We start from the raw sequence: 18,504 nt of genomic DNA on the forward strand, positions 1-18,504 counted from the left end.
AATAACTTTGTATTACTAGTGTACTGTTCTCGTTTTCAACGTGTGGATATTGAAACTTAACTGCCAGCTAAACTCTCCTCAGCATCATTCCTCCAAGTAACAGGCAGGTGTTGTATTTGGCAGGGATTTTAATGGTAAGAAGTGTGAAACTGAAACAAAATACATTTCTCCATAAGTACACATAAAACAATGATATGTTCTTAACATTTACAGAATAAATGTAATTTATTAGGTTATTGCAGGTAAATATGCAATGCAACATTACACAGCATTACGTAACACACTATAACACAGCAACAAGTTCTTACAAAAATAATAATTATCCTTACTACAAAAATATATTACCACAAATAATATCAAACACGTTTCGGGCTTAGAACGAAGGATGGATGGGGATTCTGCAGCTAGTGCTCCCATTACATGCTTATTGCATTATTAATATTATTATTATTGCAATTCTTACATTTCCCCTCCTCGACTCCCCTCCTCGAGATTTAGTCCCGCCCACAGGAGATGCGAGCGGAGGACCGAGGAGGGGAAGCAGCAGACGTTTAAAGAAATGAGAACTCCTCTCCTCTGAGCGGTCATTTTAAAGAGACGTTCGTTCATTATTACGTGGCAACAGCTGCATCAGCTGTCGAGTGTTTTGTCATAGCGCTGTATTTTATAATCTCTGTTACATCAGCTGAATATTGTTCCCCCACATATTTACTTTGAATTCATTGAGTGCGGTATAATGAGACAATAACAGGCTACAGATGCGGACACACACACACAAATATATTTATATAAATATGTACAATTGAAAGTATGAGAGCACTCTCATAATAACGTAACACAATCAGAGATTGGATATTAAAGTTAAAAGCATCAATCTGGTGCACGTTGAGAGCAACATAAGGAGATATATGGTTACATCTCAACATCCATATGAAACAGGAATGGAAGCAGATTTATATTTCTTTATGAATATTTGACAAATCACTCCCCTTTCAAACTATATTCTTCTTTATTAATAACAACTTTTTTTTACTGTCATAGAGTATTTTGTACCTGTTTACTTTATTCTCTTATTTTTTTATAACTATAATGATCATATAATGCCTTTACCTCACAGGTTGTAGAAAAAGCTTCTTATATTCGTTAGCATAGCTAGCTAACCAGATGCTAATAACAACAAAGTTATTGAGTGTATGATCAGTATGACAGATCGCCACTGGGCTTTCAACTAAAGACACAGCCACGCAGAAACTGCGGCATGTGTAAGGCTCCTTATCGGTACTGCAATTTCTGAAGTGCTGGAGCCGCATTCTGGTGCTCTCCGTCAGAACTGCCGCTGTCAGTCGAGACATATACCACGTGATGACACGTTAAGCTCGTGTTGTGTTCAAGGACCCTGACCTTGGCCAGGAAAAACAGGTACTCGCTTGTTTAATTTGTTTGCGGTCTAGATTTCTTACATTTTTTTCTGTTTTGCGTGTGTTTATAAATTACCTCGAGGGCCGTACCAAATTGTCTCGCGGGCCGTATACGGCCCGGAGGCCGGAGGTTCCCCACCCCTGTCCTAAAGCATAAGGCTACAGCCGTTGTGTATTTTATTATGTGAAGCACTAAATGGTCTTAGAAAAATATCGACTCTTTGTTTGTAGATATCTACTAAAGTACAGCAAATAAAGAGAGTAATGTAGGCCTGTTTTACTGAGTGATATATATTGTACACTGCTCTGCTTTCTGCACGGACCTCACAGCTGTTCTCACTGTAAACATCGCGACACGATGAAAGCAGTTTCTAAAATAATATCCAGAAGATGCATGCAGAGCTGTCATTGGCTGAGATAAATCCGGCCGTGCGTCACGCCTCCACCGTTCCCGGAAATGCATCCGCGGAGGAGCCGTGGAGGAACCATCAGTGTATCCTCGGTTATAGCTCCTCCAGAGAGCCTCCTCGACGCTCGATGCTCGGTCCTCGGTGTACATTTAGAGAAATTAGATGTCCTTCAACATGGCGCGCTGAAATTCATTTCCAGGTCACTACCGGAGGACCGAGGAGTCGAGGAGGGGAAATTTGAGTATTGAGAAGCCTCTTTAGTGTCCATGTGTAAAAGGACTTCCTGGAACTTAAGGAAGTGGTCATAGCCACAAAGGAAGTGCCATCTCTTTCAAAGTACATTTAAAAATAAAAGCTGCCTTCTAACTGCTAATACATTCTTATTTGTGTTCCATGACAATTAGTGTAGGACACTTATGTATGTACAACATCTGAAGATGTGTAGTTTTGTTCATGCTTCCACATAATTTTACAGCATATCGCTATACTATTTCAGACTCAGTATTTACATTCTTACATTCAAAGAAAATCAGTAATATCTTTAAAAACTACAGTCCTTTTATATCAGCTGTGCACCGTTATGGTGTAAATATAACCTATCTATGAATTAGATCAAATGTAAAAGTCAGCCGAATTAGTGTTGATACTGCAAGGAGACGTATTGTGTCAAGAGAAATTGAAGATGTTGTTTAATTGTTGATATATTTATGATCCACATCAAGTATTCAGTTTCGGCTGCATTTCTTCAGTTTTTCCAAAGGTCTTCTCATCAGGGCTCTATATATAAAGAACTACGGCAGATCTGTAATATGTAATGCAGCCGAACCGTGTATTACAATGCCGTTATGTGATGACTTTCAAAGAGAAAAGCAAGAGCACTCGGAATTAAGTATTATTTTATTCTTTTAAAATGTTTTCCGGATTTCATATAATATAAACACCAAATCCCAGCATGCATTGCGGCTAAAACATCCAATCAGCGAGCTTAAACCATAGCTGAGGATCTTGGGTAATCGCTCGAAATGCCTACGTCTGTTTCCGGTTAATTTTATTTTGAAATTCAGTTCCTGACGGACGCCAAAAAAGCCCGAGATTATGGAATTAAACCAATAAATAAAAGCAAGAATAATTGTGTGTTATTGGTGAGTAAATAACAGTGTGTTATTTTGAAAATAATAACAAATTAGAAGAAAAAAAGATTTAAAAAATACAGATTTCAGTATTCTGAGGCTCTGAGCCCCATTTATTTTCCTCACAGACGGAAACAAAAGTCCTAAATTATACGATTTAAAATAAAAGAAATAATTGTGGCTTGATATTGAGTAAGAACATGTTTTTATGAACCACACAGCTTCCGGTCTTCCACGACCCGACCGGAGAAAAAGACGTGCTGCAGGCACGAAACACATTACCAGTAGAAATACATTGCTTTTAAAATTGTGCTGTGCAACACGAAAAAAAGGGGAAAATCGTGTTGGTGAACACGAATCAATAGATTAAAAATCGTGTTGGTGAACACGAAATGCCATGAGACTGGGTTGTCTGGGATTGTCATTTTCTAGACTGAGACCTGAAAAACAGGCTTGGGCTTAACAGGTTAAAACATTCTCTGTTGTTTAAGTGTCTGATAACCACAAATAGTAAGCAAATAACAGTAATGATATATATATATATATATATATGTATATATGTCAGACACTGTGTTATTTTCAAGCAAGCCTAAAAGAAAATGTGTTCAAACTGGCTTCACTCGCTTTAATTGCTCCTTTGAATGTTATGTTCCTCTGTGGTTTCCTACTCAACACATGCTTGTATTGTAATGCCACTCATATTTAATTTTTTATTGTATTTTAAGGTGACATTGAATGCTTTGAAAGGTGCCCTAAAATAAAGTGTATTATTGATCTTATATCTGTGCCTATATCACACTATTAATGTTCCTTATTTTAGACTAGGTTAATCCTGGTGTCAATAGGGAAGATCTGCACTGTTCTCTTCATAACATGTTCAGCAGAGCAGGTATTTCTCCTGCCGGATTTGGAACCCCCCCTATATCTTTGTCCAGGATAGTCATAGACCAGTGTTTCTCAAACTTTTTCAGACCGCGGACCACTTAGCCAATAATAAAACACTCGCGGACCACCTAACTCCCCAAATTTCCTAAATAAAATAATAAGCCTGTTTACCACTCCAACAGTATATTACAAATTACAGCCTAATAATGACAACTTTGTGTGAACTTCTCTATCGCTCGTTCACACATTAAATCGACATTACAAAACAACTACAGATTCTACAAGCATTTTGTTCATATGCGATTTAAACGGTAAATGCTGATAGATTTGACACATCATATGAAATGTAGACTACATTTATTATGGAGTTAATGTCCGTGCGAACAGAGCCGCAATTTACTGACAGCAAGATCGTTTGCTACTGAGAGATATGCACCGCATTTAGTACGACAAACTTCCGCTGCGGATTTTCAAAATAAAATACAGTAAAACTATGGTTGCAGTCCCAAGTTAAATAGGAATTTAACAATAAACACAAGATAATTATTTACACTGTTACATTTACAAATAGCATTGTTTACTCACTCATACACTGCGTGTCTCTGTTGCCAACTAATGGGAGGAATGGTGCTGCTTGTGCTGAGACATCAGTGAAACAATGTCGGGATCCAAACTGGAGAGTTTTAGTCTCATATCACAGTCCACATTGATCCTGTTACGCTGCTTTATTTTCAGACCAACAAGTGCAGAAAAACCAGCTTCACAGTTGTAGGTGGTTGGTAACGGCATCAACTGTTTCAGAGCAGCGTCAGCCAGCTCTGGGTGCTCAGGCTGGACGTGGACCCAAAAGTCTGTCAAGCTTTTCTCTCTGAAAGTCGTCCTCAGTGTCCCATCAGATGCGATGTCCACAAGGCTGTCAACCTGTCTCGGTGGGAGCTTGGAACTGACGTGTTCAATGTGTGTTTTGTCCCCAAATGGATTCCTGATCCACTCAAAGCCTGCATCTAGTTCTGGGAAATATCTTCCCAGCTGAATGTGAAGGCCTTGCAGATGTTCCTTGAAGGCTGCAACTGTGCCGCCATCCAGCTCTTCATCTGCAGCGAGGAGAAAATCCGCCAGCGTCGGAAACCAGTCAAACTCCTGGCGATCCAGACGGACACACCACAATTCGATCTTGAGGCGTGCAGCTTTAATTTTGTCCTGCACATTGAAAACAGGAACAGCTTTCCCCTGCAGCGCTAAGTTCAGAGCATTGAGAACGCTAAAGACATCGGCCAGGTATGCCAATTGTGAGAGCCACTGGAAGTCATGCAGTCTGTCATACAGTTCATCAGTATGATGCAAGAATAACATCACCTCATCGCGCAGTTCAAATAGACGGGTGAGAACTTTCCCACGCGACAGCCAGCGAACTTCAGTATAAAAAAGCAGTTTTGTGTGTTCACTTCCCATTTCTTCACACAGAGCTTTAAAAAGACGTGTGTTCAGTGCTTTGGTTTTTATTGTATTCACAATTTTCACAGACTGGTCCAGTACTGATTTGAGGCATGGTGGCATTTTCTTCACAGCCAGCTGTTCTCTGTGAATGCAACAGTGTGTTGCTGTGGCGCAACTGCGCTTATGCGCGCTGCCAGTCCCTTATGTTTTCCAGTCATTGCAGTCGCACCATCTGTGCAAATACCAACACATCGTGTCCAGTCGATATGATTCTGCACGATGAAATAGTTGACCGAGTCAAAAATGGCTTCGCCTGTGGTGTTGGTCGGCAGGGAACGACAAAAAATAAATTCATCCTGCACACCGCCAGCATGAATATACCTTACAAAACACAGCAGATTTGCCTCATTCCCGATATCAGTTGACTCGTCCAGCTGCAGTGTGAAGAACTGGCTTTGGCGTAAACGTGTGATCAGCTGATTTTTCACATCTTCAGCCATGGCTGTTATTCGCCGCTGGACAGTGTCATTAGAGAGTGGGACCCTGCTAATTTCGTCACTTGCGGTCTCCCCAAACAATATGTTAGTCATAACTTTGGCAGCTGGTTTGACTAAATTCTCAACTATCGAATGAGGTTTTCCTGCTTTTGCAATTAGAAGGGATACCCTGTATGATGCTTCTGTAGCCTTCGCATTTTCCCCCGGTACAAAAAACTGTGAGGGCGCCTTCGTCATGTGTTTCTTAAATTCATCAAGTTTTCTCTCAAAAACTCCCAAAGGTTTCCCAATGTAATCCTTGTGTTTACTTTCAAAATGTCGCTTGAGCTTGGCAGGTTTCATAGCCTCGTTCGCCAACGACTCGTAGCACAAAACACATTGTGGATTGGGATCCTCTTCATCTCCAGTCCAAAAAAAGCCAAATTTGATGTAGTCGCTGTGATATTTTCTCTTCACTTTAGCGCTGGACTTTCTGCATTCAAGCCGAGTTTCACAGCTTTCAGCCGGGTGGTTGTTAGACAGTGAACCACTCTCCTGGGACTCAGTAACGCACACAAAAGCACTTGTTGCTGCTGAATCACCTGCATCAGGACGATGCACCTTGACTGTCGCATCAGATTTTTCATTTAATTTTCTTTGAACTGACCCTGTCTTTAGCCATCGATCCATCTTGTCAGTTGACCGTTCTTTTGTTTATTTTTTTTAGTTGACCGCTTAAATTGACCGCGCAGATCATTTATGACATAAGACGTAAAACAAACGTACGTACCTACGTACATACGCTACATCTATGATACACTCTATACTAGTAATTTTTTAACAGTTTGAGAAACACTTTAAACTTATAATATATATGAATTTCAAATGTGGCATTTTACTAATATACTCGCGGACCACTCTTTGAGAAAGACTGTCATAGACTCACCAAAATCACACTGGTGTTGCCTGTTCCCCTCTAGTTTATGATCATTTGGAACCCCCTCTTTAGTTTTTCACCTGCTGGGCCCAGAGTAAAATGCTTTCGTGAGCATAAACTAGAGGGGATCAGGCAAAAACAGTGTGGTTTTGGTGAAGTTGTGACTGTCCTGGACAAAGTTGTAGGGGGGGTGCCATATCTGGCAGGAGAAATACCTGCTCTGCTGAACATGTTATGTAGAGCAGGGGTTCCCAACCCCCGGTCCGCGTGTTACTGCCGGGCCGCGAAATAGCTGTGAATGTATCGTAATATTTGCAGAATTATAAATATATAAAAATATTTTATAATAATATTTTTTTCAAAAAGTGTTTAATGTTCGCACCTATACCAGTCATATTATTTCATCCAGTAGCCTAGTTAATCTTTCACCAGATAACCGTTGAAAATGGCTTTTATGATGTTCCGAGGGATTCGGCGGCTCAGTGTCTCAGCCTCTTGTGCGCGCGAGAAAGTTACCGGTGCGCCAAGTAGGAAGAGGAGCGCACAGGAGACAACCGTTTGATTGCAGACTGTTATGTTTATGTGGGGAAATGGCAGTGCTTCCATTATTTGAGATATATTTCAAACTCGGACTTCATTTTAAGGACATGTCGGCCAGGGGTGTAGAGCTATTTGTTTATTTTATTAACTTTTCTTTTTAATGACTGATTTTAAATGCCATTTTCTTAATGTCTTTCATTTTTTTGTAAAACACTTTGAATTGCCTTGTGTTGAAAAGTGCTATATAAATAAACTTGCCTTGTCTTTGTTTAAGCACCAGATTGTCAAAACAGGAGAGTAAACCAGTCTGCCTTGATCTATGAATTCATGTCCGGGACTCTCACGGTATCTGCTGCCCGCAGCTGTTTTATAGAAGGAAAACCTCCTTCACTTCATGAAATGGCTGCAGCATCAGGAGCCAGCGGGACGAGAGCTGTGCGTTTTTACGCACCGCCTTCGCTGTGCTTCATCAGAACAGCTTAAAGGCCCTGACACACCAACCCGATTTTGGGAGTCAGAGGCCGTCAGAGGCTGTCGGGCATTCACGGCGCCGTAGTCAGGTTGGTGTGTCCCGCACCGTCTGCCGTGACCAGAGATGGGATCGTTACTAAAAAAAAGTAATATATTACATATTACTTTAAAAAAAAGTCATATTACACTACCTCGTTACTCTCTACATAAAGTAACTCGTTACTTTACTCGTTACTTTACTCGCAGGGCCGGCCCGCCCCTCCCTACAGGCAGATCACGCAGACTGCGGTGCACCTACAGTGTGCGCGCCACAGTTTTGCCTCTGCGAGACTCCACTTGCACCCCCAATTACTATTGCATTAAGGAAGACATAACACAAGTCTTTCTTTTTATATGCTCTAAAATAGGCTACTAGCCTACCACAACAAACTAACAGTCTGTGAAACGTCAAGACACTAATTAATGAAACCAGTTCAAGACGCATTATTCTTATCATTCTTTATGAGCGCATAACGGTAAGGTATCTAATTACTTATTTATTTAGTATTCCATAACTTAGTAACAGAGATGGTCAAACTAAAGTGGTAGAGACAGAATTCCTACAATGAAGCGGGACATTGAACTGTTCACCCGTGAGAGGGCGATCAACAAAAGAGAGCGAGCGGCCCCGTTGAGGGAGTTTACAGATAAAAAGACTCAGCCATGTTTATGCAGCACTGCACGTGGAGATGTGGTCTCGCAAGTCGCGCAGATTACATAGGCCTACATGTATATAAACCTGCGGCGGAAACCCCTCTAGTCTGTCAGTGAGTGTGATTATTTTATAAAAGTAACGAAGTAACGCGTGTCGGGGCAATGTTAGTAACTGTAGTGTGATTACTAAATCATAAAAGTAACGCGTTACACTACTCCGTTACCAACAAAAGTAATATTATTACAGTAACGCGTTACACCCAACTCTGGCCGTGACACGCTTTATTTGGACTGCCTGACCCGATGCATGGCCGATTCAACATCGGGTCAGGCAGTCGAACCAAGCAATCACTCTGATTGGCTGTTCAGCTAGCGAATCAGAAGCGAAACGGAAGTGAGGGACGTAAACAAACGATTTAAGAAGTCACACACAGACCAGTGTTGCCAACTTGGTGACTTTGTCGTTAAATTTGGCGGCTTTCCAAACCCTCCGGCTACTTATTTTTGTCAAAAGCGACTAACGACTAATCTAACGACTTGTAATGGTGTTATTAGGGACTTTTCTGGTGTTTGGAGACTCACGTATTGTTCTGCAGTTAACGAGCTGCCGTGAGCCCGTCAGCCCTCCCATAGTACTGACAGGCGCGCAGACTCACAGTTGCCTCCCACAGCAGCTCAGCTGCAGTCAGAGCAGAGAGGAGACAGCCACACTCTCCCGCGTCGAGACGGCTTCAGTCACTTAATCACCTCGTCCACTGTGTGTGTGCCTCTCTGTGACAAGCTAAACATCCACGTAGGTCATCATGTCACAGTCTAAACTGTATTCACAAAAGTACAGAAAGGAGTGGGAATCAAACCCTGAGTTTAAAGGATGGTTGAAGCCATTTATTGGAGATGACACACGGGCATACTATACTGCCTTTATTGTAAGGGATATTTCTACTAAAAACTACTCAAACTATTTCTACTTTCTACTATAATACATGATAAAATATGTCTTGATTATATTTTGTAGTGTTCGGAATCTTCAAAGTTAACTGAAGTTATCAAATAAATGTAATGTAAAACTGAATCAAACCATAAACAAGGTGGCCTGTTGGGATTACTATATATCTGCATTATTTTATCCCACTTTATGCTTTGCTCTTGCTGCTTATTTTACACTGATTTGATATCTTATTTCTTACTGATGTAAATCACTTTGAACTGCAATCCCCTGTATGAAAGGTACGATACAAATAAAGTTATTATTATTATTCAGATGGATGTTTCTGCCCCTCTGTTCATTCTCCCATTATCCTCCTCAATCTGCCAGAAGTATTTTAATGTTGTAGCTGTTACTATAACCAATACTAATGCTACGGCTGCAACTAACAGTTATGTAGGCATATTGTTATTGTTTCTTATCGCTAACCCCTCTTATGGCTGATAGCTCCAGTGCCGCACGAAACATGTTTTCGATGGACGAGAGGGAAATGGAACGCACACGCACACGCTATTTGTTGTTTGTTTATATCATGCGGTCTGTTCTTCTTCTCTGTCTTCCGGTTGTTGCCTCTTTTGAACGACGAATACACACTACTGCCGCCTGCTGGTAAGGAGAGTTATTGCCACTCATGCACTGAAGTCTTTGCGGTGTGTTCCCATGCGACACATGGCCAAGACGCAGGAGGACACGGCGACGCAACAGTCGGCGTCGGCTTCGGCGAGTTCTCTGGTGTCTGCTTGGTGTGTCAGGGCCTTAAGAGTGACTGCAGGCTGCTACGTGTTAACCACACACACCTCTACACACATCTCTACACACCTCGAACTGCCCGATTACTCCCCCTTTTATTAGTTTTATGAAGGAGATGTCCAGTCACCAAGGCGCATGATGTGTGTGTGTGTGTGTGTGTGTGTGTGTGTGTGTGTGTGTGTGTGTGTGTGTGTGTGTGTGTGTGTGTGTGTGTGTGTGTGTGTGTGTGTGTGTGTGTGTGTGTGTGTGTGTGTGTGTGTGTGTGTGTGTGTGTGTGTGTGTGTGTGTGTGTGTGTGTGCTCTGCTCAGCTCTGTGTTTGTGTCTGTCCGACACCGGCATTTGTTTTCAAATGACCATGAACAGTAATGTACACACATCTGGCTAACTCCATAGGTATATACGGGTGTTCCCAAAATAAATTAGTTTAATCTTAATCTCGATGTAGTGCTAAATGCTGTCGGACGTGCACCGGAACGAACGTCACTATCATAATATCTTCTGAAAACAAATGCCAGTCTCACACTCTCACTCTCACACACACACACACACACACACACACACACACACACACACACACACACACACACACACACACACACACACACACACACACACCACACACACACCTCCTAATGCGCCTTCTCCTCATTTTCCCATCACTGGATTATCCGTAAATCGTACAAACAAAACCAAAAACTGAATAACGTCGGTTTTTTGGTTTTCCGTTTTTCCGAAAAACCAAAAAACCACACCGGTTATTTTTTAAACGTTGTTAATATGTTTTGGATGCATATTGTTATAGTATTTGTTCAGGCTGTTACATACAATTAGCCTCTGTTGTTACCTGCTGGTGGTGAGTAAATATTAAAATCAGTTAAAAGTGACAACCGGTCCGCAATTTTTTTTTAATGTATCTGCCGGTCCTTGGCACAATAAAGCTTGGGAACCCCTGCTTTAGAGAACAGTGCAGATCTTCCCTATTGACACCGGGAAAAACCTAGTCTAAAATAAGAAACGGTTTCAAATCAGCATCTCTTTGACAAAAAATGTAAATGAATAACTCAAATAAAACTCCAAACATCTTTAATTGTGTTACTTTTTTGTAAAGCTCTTTTAGTTTTAAACCTGATGTTTATAAGCTTCTTAGGTTTTGCAACAGTCTGTGAATATACACAACTTTATATAAAATGCACACATTTACCTTTTTCTAGACTAAACACGGGTTTGATCCTAAGTTAAAACATATGAGGTTATCATGAGGTTAACATCACAATTTATCAGTGGATGTTTTGCTGGAACTACTTGTAAACAGCTTGTTTCCTGACGGACACACACAGCGTTGAGACGGGTCAGGTAGAGACCGGTCTCAAGTCAGCACCGATGCCCGTTGTTTTCACACACACCCCCACCTCTGTTAGTACACATTTACTGACATATACATTTGTATCATCTGAGGTATACCCAAATAAATAAAATAAAATAAGAACTCATTCTCAAAAAAGATAAACGCCATTCTTAAAATGTATAAACAATTTTTGACCACTTTGTTGTTTAGATATATCACATATTTGTAACTAAATGATACATTAATTGAAACAAAACACGGTATAAACTGAGGAGTGACTCTCGTGAGGTTCATGTATTTTCTTCACTCCGCTGGGAAACTGCTCTCATGTCAAGAAGCAACAGAACAGTACATGCACTGCATCGTCCAATCAGTGAGCGATACACAGTAAGGGGGCGGGGCGAGTGTCTGAGAATTTCATCGAAGGATGGTCTGGTGGTTCCTCCATTATCGCTCCTCCATTATCGCTCCTCGCTCCTCCGGCAGAAATAAGCGCCATGGGACGCCACTCAAGATGGCGCAGACAAATCAACTTCCGGTGATACAGAGGAGCGAGGAAATGAAAATAACCGACCTGAGAAGCAGCTTAATTTCCTCTCCTCTCCTCGACTCCACGGTCCTCCGGTAGTGACCCGGAAATGGATTTCAGCGCGCCATGTTGAAGGACATCTAATTTCTCTAAATGCAAATCGAAGACAGAGGATCGAGCATCGAGGAGGCTCTCAGGAGGAGCTATAATCGAGGAGACACTGATGGTTCCTTCACGGCTCCTCCGCGGATGTATTTCCGGCAACAGTGATGTTTCAAAGAGTCGTGACGCACGGCCGGACTTATCTCAGCCAATGACAGCTCTGCATGCATCCCGTGGATATTATTTTATTAACTGCTTTCATCGCGACGCAATGTTTACAGTGAGAACAGCTGTGAGGTCCGTGCATAAAGTAGAGCAGTGTGTATAATATATATCACTCAGTATAACAGGCCTACATTACTCTCTTTATTTGTATGCTTTAGTTTAGTAGATATCTACAAAGAGTCAATATTTTTCTAAAACCATTTAGTGCTTCACATAATAAAATACACTGAGACATTGAGAAGCCTTCAGTGAGATCGCTCTTCTGGAGTGAAGAGAGCGGAAATAATGATATTGCAAGTTACAAACGTAAAATGCATTTTGACGGACAATTGGGGGAAAATATCCTGCATTTTGAATGTCCGATAGTCCACCATTTACACCTTTGTCCCGTCTCGTCAATGAAAACAAAATATACATTTCGTCATAGTTTTTATTATAAATAATCTATTTTTAGCTCGTCATCGTCTCGTCTTAGTCTTGTAAAAAAGGTCGTTGATGAACTTTTTTCGTCATAGTTTTCGTTAACGAAATTAACACTGCACAGATACAGGTGTCTTGCAGGTGCTTTGATTTCCTCCTCCAGAACATGTAAACTACCCTGATAGACTGTTGAGACCTCATGGTGTTTCCTGCCTCTCACTCGATGCATGCTGGGAAAGGCTGCAGCCCCCAGAGATCCTTAACAGGCTAATGGATTCAGAAAGTGGATGGATGGATAAATAACATGTGCACAGGTTTTTTCTTTTGTGAGCACAGATCAGCTATTACCTTCACACCCACATATGCTGATGGGAACATAATAACATATGAAGCCGTCTGTTGAACAGAAAACCACAAAGAGGTGATCAACCAAAGAAAAAAAGCCCGAGAACGGACCCAATCTATGACTCCACTATGAAAACATGTAATTATTGATCAACACGTAATGATCCCTTTCCTTTCAGCAGACCCAAATAAATGTTGCACTGTGCTAGAAAGTACAGACAGTCTTGCATCATTTTGTAATTTGTAATGCCTTTAAGACCTGTTAGAGATTTGGAGGGATAACTGGTCCGCTTTTCAAATCTCCGCGCGTTCCTATGAAGCTGGTTATAATACAGGAAGGAATCCATATCTACAAAGTAACCGTTAACAATAATCTACTTTAATGGCAATATGACAATGCAATACAATCATTACAATACAACATGATATATTACAGTTATATTGTAATGCTTAAGGAGTAATGCCGGCTTACTCCTGCCCTAGTCCGCATACTGCAGAGCTACTTTCACCCGAGGGCAGCATGTGAAGAAGAGGCCGAACGCCAGGGATCCTCCGGATATATACCAGAGTAAGAAGGAGGGGTTTGGTGTTAGGTCAGCTGGTCATCTTTTCAGGTCATCTCATTGGGAGACGCAACGCTGGCCAGCAGGAAACCAAACAGGCTCACTTTACAACAAAAGGTCTCAAGGCCTGCATACCTACACCTCCCCCACAGAGCAATAAAACCCTGTTTACTCCAACCAGCCCAGAATGTTTATAGCCATTTGTAGTCCTTACATTTATGAAAGGATAAAACAGAGAAATCAATATAAAACACAAACACAGGTATTGTTTGAACAGTATTCACTTAACTGCTACTATTGATAAGCACCAGAGAAACCCAAGGGACCTCTCTTAATATCACAACCACTGTAGCTTGTTCTAAGTTGAATGCAAATCAGGACATGCTCTCACCTTCCCCCATCTTCCTTTGTCCTCAAAAACACATGTCAACAGGCCCCAAATGCAGCTCACAGTTTTACCCAAATTATTCCCATTTTAAGCTTATCCATAGTTTGCTAACATGAATAAATACAAATATAACTCTACAGACCTTACCAAGAAGAGTCATTAGCCGCATTCACACCGAGTACTTTGCAGTACTCAGTGCCCGGCACTTATAACCCCAGGGCACTGAGTACCAATCGCGTTCACACTGGAGTACTTTTCCCTGAGGGAAGATTACGCAAATGAGCCGCTGACGTCACTTCGTCTTCTTCTGCTTTGGGTTTACTGGCAGGCCGCAAACCACTTCACCGCGTATACTGCCACCCGAAGTCCCCGGCCGGAAGTCCCCAGAGTTAGGGACTGGCTTCAGTAGAAGCTGCTGGGAGTCCCAGCAGCTTCTACTGAAGCCTTCCGAGTAAATCACCAGAACGCCTCTCCACCGCTCCCATGTTTTCTTTTGTGTTGCCATAAGGTATTCTCTCTCCGTTGGTGCGCGGGGCTAATGCTAATGCTAATAAAGCTATTGCCAGTAAATACAATGGCGGCTTCAAAAAATGTTCACAGTTTTACGGGGCGTAGTTTGCAATTCGCCCACCCAATAGAAATTGGTACTTTTTTGGTACTTTTTTCGTACCACCTCTCTTGCAGGCACTAAAAATGGGGGTAAAAGTTCCCGGCACTAAGTACTCTTTTTGGTGTGAACGCGACATAAGGGGTACTAACGGAACTAAACGGGAAAAGTACGCGGCTACAGTAAGAAATGCAACCACATCACAGCAGTGGAAGCTGGTGCATTTTTCTCCAGGGAGGGCTCTACTAAAATGTAAGCAAACTTATACACAAACCCAAAACATATGTCATATTACAACGCAGGGCTAGCTCAAAGGCACACAGCGCTTGATACAGTCTATTATTTTAGTGCCTGTTTTTGTCAACCTCCTTATTATGCTTACAGATCCCTATCCTGTAGCCCTCATTGGACAGCTGTGTTTACTTTCCTAAACATGGCTAGTCGCATAGCATCAACCATGTGGACTCCAGTTTGTTCATGCTTTTTTAGTTTTTTCTGATATGTGCTTTAAGTCACTCACATCTGTCTGGATCCATGCTGGGTCTGATCCTGACGTTTGGAAAGGGAGGCAGGGGAAGCAAAATATAGCACTGGTGTTGGTAGTTAGCCCCCAGCCTTCTTGCTAAACCAGCTCCTTGAAAAAGAGCAGGAATACTGCCTTCCTCTGTCCTTAACTCCTGCCTATGTCAGGCTGATCCGGTCCGAGCTCTTTTACTTTCAGTTTTCCCTCCAGTGTCCTCCTCTCAAAGGATGTTTCTTTAAACATAATTTTCCTTCTCCATATTCGCTATCTAGTTTTGTTTACACTCCGTCTAACTCTCTCTCATTCAAATGGAAATCACTCACTCTGGCGCTCCTGCTGCCCCCTAGTTGTTGGTGGTGTCAACAGCTGCTTTGGGCACAGCTTGGTGCGCCCCAAGCTGCTCCTATCTGTTGCATTGAAGAGGTACGGACTGTGCATGCACCACTTATAACGAGAGTCAATGGGCAAAGATTTCTGCGCCCCAAGCAGGAAACACGTGACTTTAGACATCGTAAAACAATTATTTATGAATATTTTATCGTAGATTATACATTTAACTGACACCAACTATATAATATGTACCTTCTTCATTAAAAAAGAAAATGTATCAAAATTAATTAAATGTAAAGGTTTTTTTATGACAATCTAGAATGTGAGAAGAGGTGGGGCAGCGCCCCTAGCACCCCTATGGGCCGGTCGCCACTGCATCACAGCACTGTGACTCTTCTTGGTAAGGTCTTAAAGGCATATATTTAAAATAAATAAAACATTAGATTGAATCACCCTAAATGACTGTAATATAGATTGCAACCGTTTTCTCATCTTATTAAAACAGTGCAACATATTAAAATCTAATACCAAGAGATTCCTCATCTCTCTTATTTTATTTTGCCCACTGTGCAGCAGCAACAAGAAAAAGGGGTCCATTCCCATATTTAATTACAACCACAGCTTTGTTTGTAATTCAATACATTTACTTGTAATATATTCCTTCTGGCTTAGATGCATGAGTTTTGTTTCATCACCCCAAATAAAGGAGGAAAGTCTCGAACAGCACAGCAAGAAAAATCTGATTCCTTACTTTCCCTCTTATTAATTATACATGGCAAACTCACAGGCTAATATGGGCCCACAGGAGCTGTCCAGTTGAGAGAACAGCTGACAAAGGGAGGGTGGATAGTGGCTCAACGGCTCCCTCTAGTGGAGGTTACAATGTGACACATTCTCAAGATCCTGAGATATGTTTCCCATAATAAGCTGTTATCTTGTCGTCATTTATGTTTTTACACAGTTATTTGTTGGGGGGGTGGTGCTTCAACAGGTACTTTACTCATTTATTGAGATCTGATTATATTAATGTCTCCTTAATTGAATGGATAACCAATTGGGTTTTAGTTAATTTCCCTCATGACAATTGCAAAGAAAAAAAATCAATAATAATTATATGAGTGCTACTTATTTTTTTATAATGCAAATGTACTCATTTGATTTTATTAACATGTGCTTGTCTCTTTAATCCAGGGGTGGGGAACCTTTTTCCTCTCAAGGGCCATTTCAATGTTTTCAACATCCTCCGAGGGCCGTACAAATTATTGACCTCTGTTTAAAAATACTAAAATCACAGCCCATTCATTTCACCTTTCTTTCATTCTGTGCAAAGAAAAAGCAACCTCCTAATCCAGATATTTTACCATGACTCACGCATGCATGCACGTGCACGGTGTGGCATGACCACCACAACAGAAAGATATGGACACAAGATGTGTGCAGTTTCCTATCCATGTGAACATGATTTAAGTGGGGGGGCCTAACCTCCTCTAGGGGGGTGTTCTGCCCCGGGAAGATTTTATTTTTAAATGTTGAAGTTAAAAGCATCAATCTGGTGCACTTTGAGAGCAACATTAGTAGATCTATGGATACATCCCTCAACACCCATATGAAACAGAACTGAAAACAGATTTTCTTTTTCTTTATGGATATTTTACAAACCACTCTCCTTTCAAACTGTATTCTTGTTTATTAATAACAACTTTGTTTTACTGTCTTATAGTATGTTATACCTGTTTACTTTATTCTCTTGTGTTTTTATAACTATAATGATCATATAAAGATGTGCCTTTACCTCACTGTTTGGAGAAAAAGCTTCTTATATTCGTTAGCATAGCTCGCTAACCAGATGCTAATAATAATAGTATTTAGTTTCCTATGCATGTGGACATGATTTAAGTGGGGGGGGTACCTATCCTCCTCTATGGGGATCCTCACCTCCTCTAGTGGGGTCCGGGGCCATGCTCCCCTGGGAAGATGTTTTTTTTAATATTGTAGTTAACAGCATCAATCTGGTGCACTTTGAGAGCAACATTAGGAGATCTATCTCTCAACACCCATATGAAACAGACCTGGAAGCAGATTTCCTTTATGGATATTTTACAAATCACTCTCCTTTCAAACTGTATTCTTAAACTTGTTTTTACTGTCATATAGTATTTTATACCTGTTTACTTTATTCTCTTATTGTTTTATAACTATAATGATCATATAAAGATGTGCCTTTACCTCACTGGTTGGAGAAAAAGCTTCTTATATTCGTTAGCATAGCTAGCTAACCAGATGCTAATAACACAGTTTTTGACTGTATGATCAGTATGACAGATGAACAGATCGCCACTAGGCTTTCAACTAAAGACATAGCCACGCAAAAACTGCAGCATGTGTACGGCTCCTTATCGGTACTGCAATTTGTGGAAGTGGCGGAGCCGCGTTCTGGTGCTCTCCTTCAGAACTGCACCCCTGTCAGACGAGACATATACCACGTGATGGTGATGACACGTAAGGCTCATGATGTGTTCAAGGACCCTGACCTTGGCCAGGAAAAACAGGCACTCGCTTGTTTAATTTTTTTGCGGTCTCGATTTCTTTAATTTTTTTCTTTTTTACGTGTGTTTATAAATTACCTCGAGGGCCGTAGCAAAGGTCTCGTGGGCCGTATACGGCCCAGGGGCCGGAGGTTCCCCACCCCTGCTTTAATCAATACGTTTGTCTACTCATTCATTTTTTTTTTACCTCCACTCTCCCTTTGCTGTGATGTAAAGTACATTTCCCCACTGTGGGACAAATAGATTTCTGATTCTGATTCTCTGTTCTTTGTTTCAGATGTCAATATGGCTGGAGAACCAAAGCCGAGTAGACCCAACATCCTAAAGCGATCAGCAGCTTCTCTCTACAGGTACTCAAAGTGTTACTTTGCACTTTTTGCAGCAGGCACAGGTTTTCTGAAGGGCCAGGACTTGTATCAGAAATCCAAAAAGAGACTGTAATACCTAC

General features: G+C 41.3%; 1 protein-coding gene across 2 annotated transcripts in view; it reads left to right on the plus strand.

Moving 5' to 3' along the window:
* Window positions 1-18,504, plus strand: part of raly (RALY heterogeneous nuclear ribonucleoprotein) — a 356,018-nt gene that overhangs the window by 230,252 nt on the left and 107,262 nt on the right. For both annotated transcript variants that reach the window (XM_034220719.1, XM_034220718.1), the window contains exon 3: window positions 18,334-18,406. In XM_034220719.1, coding sequence (XP_034076610.1) covers window positions 18,334-18,406 — 73 coding nt within the window. The remainder of the gene's footprint in view (window positions 1-18,333; window positions 18,407-18,504) is intronic.

Source organism: Gymnodraco acuticeps, unplaced genomic scaffold, assembly GCF_902827175.1.
Source record: "Gymnodraco acuticeps unplaced genomic scaffold, fGymAcu1.1, whole genome shotgun sequence".
Classification (NCBI taxonomy): Eukaryota; Metazoa; Chordata; class Actinopteri; order Perciformes; family Bathydraconidae; genus Gymnodraco; species Gymnodraco acuticeps.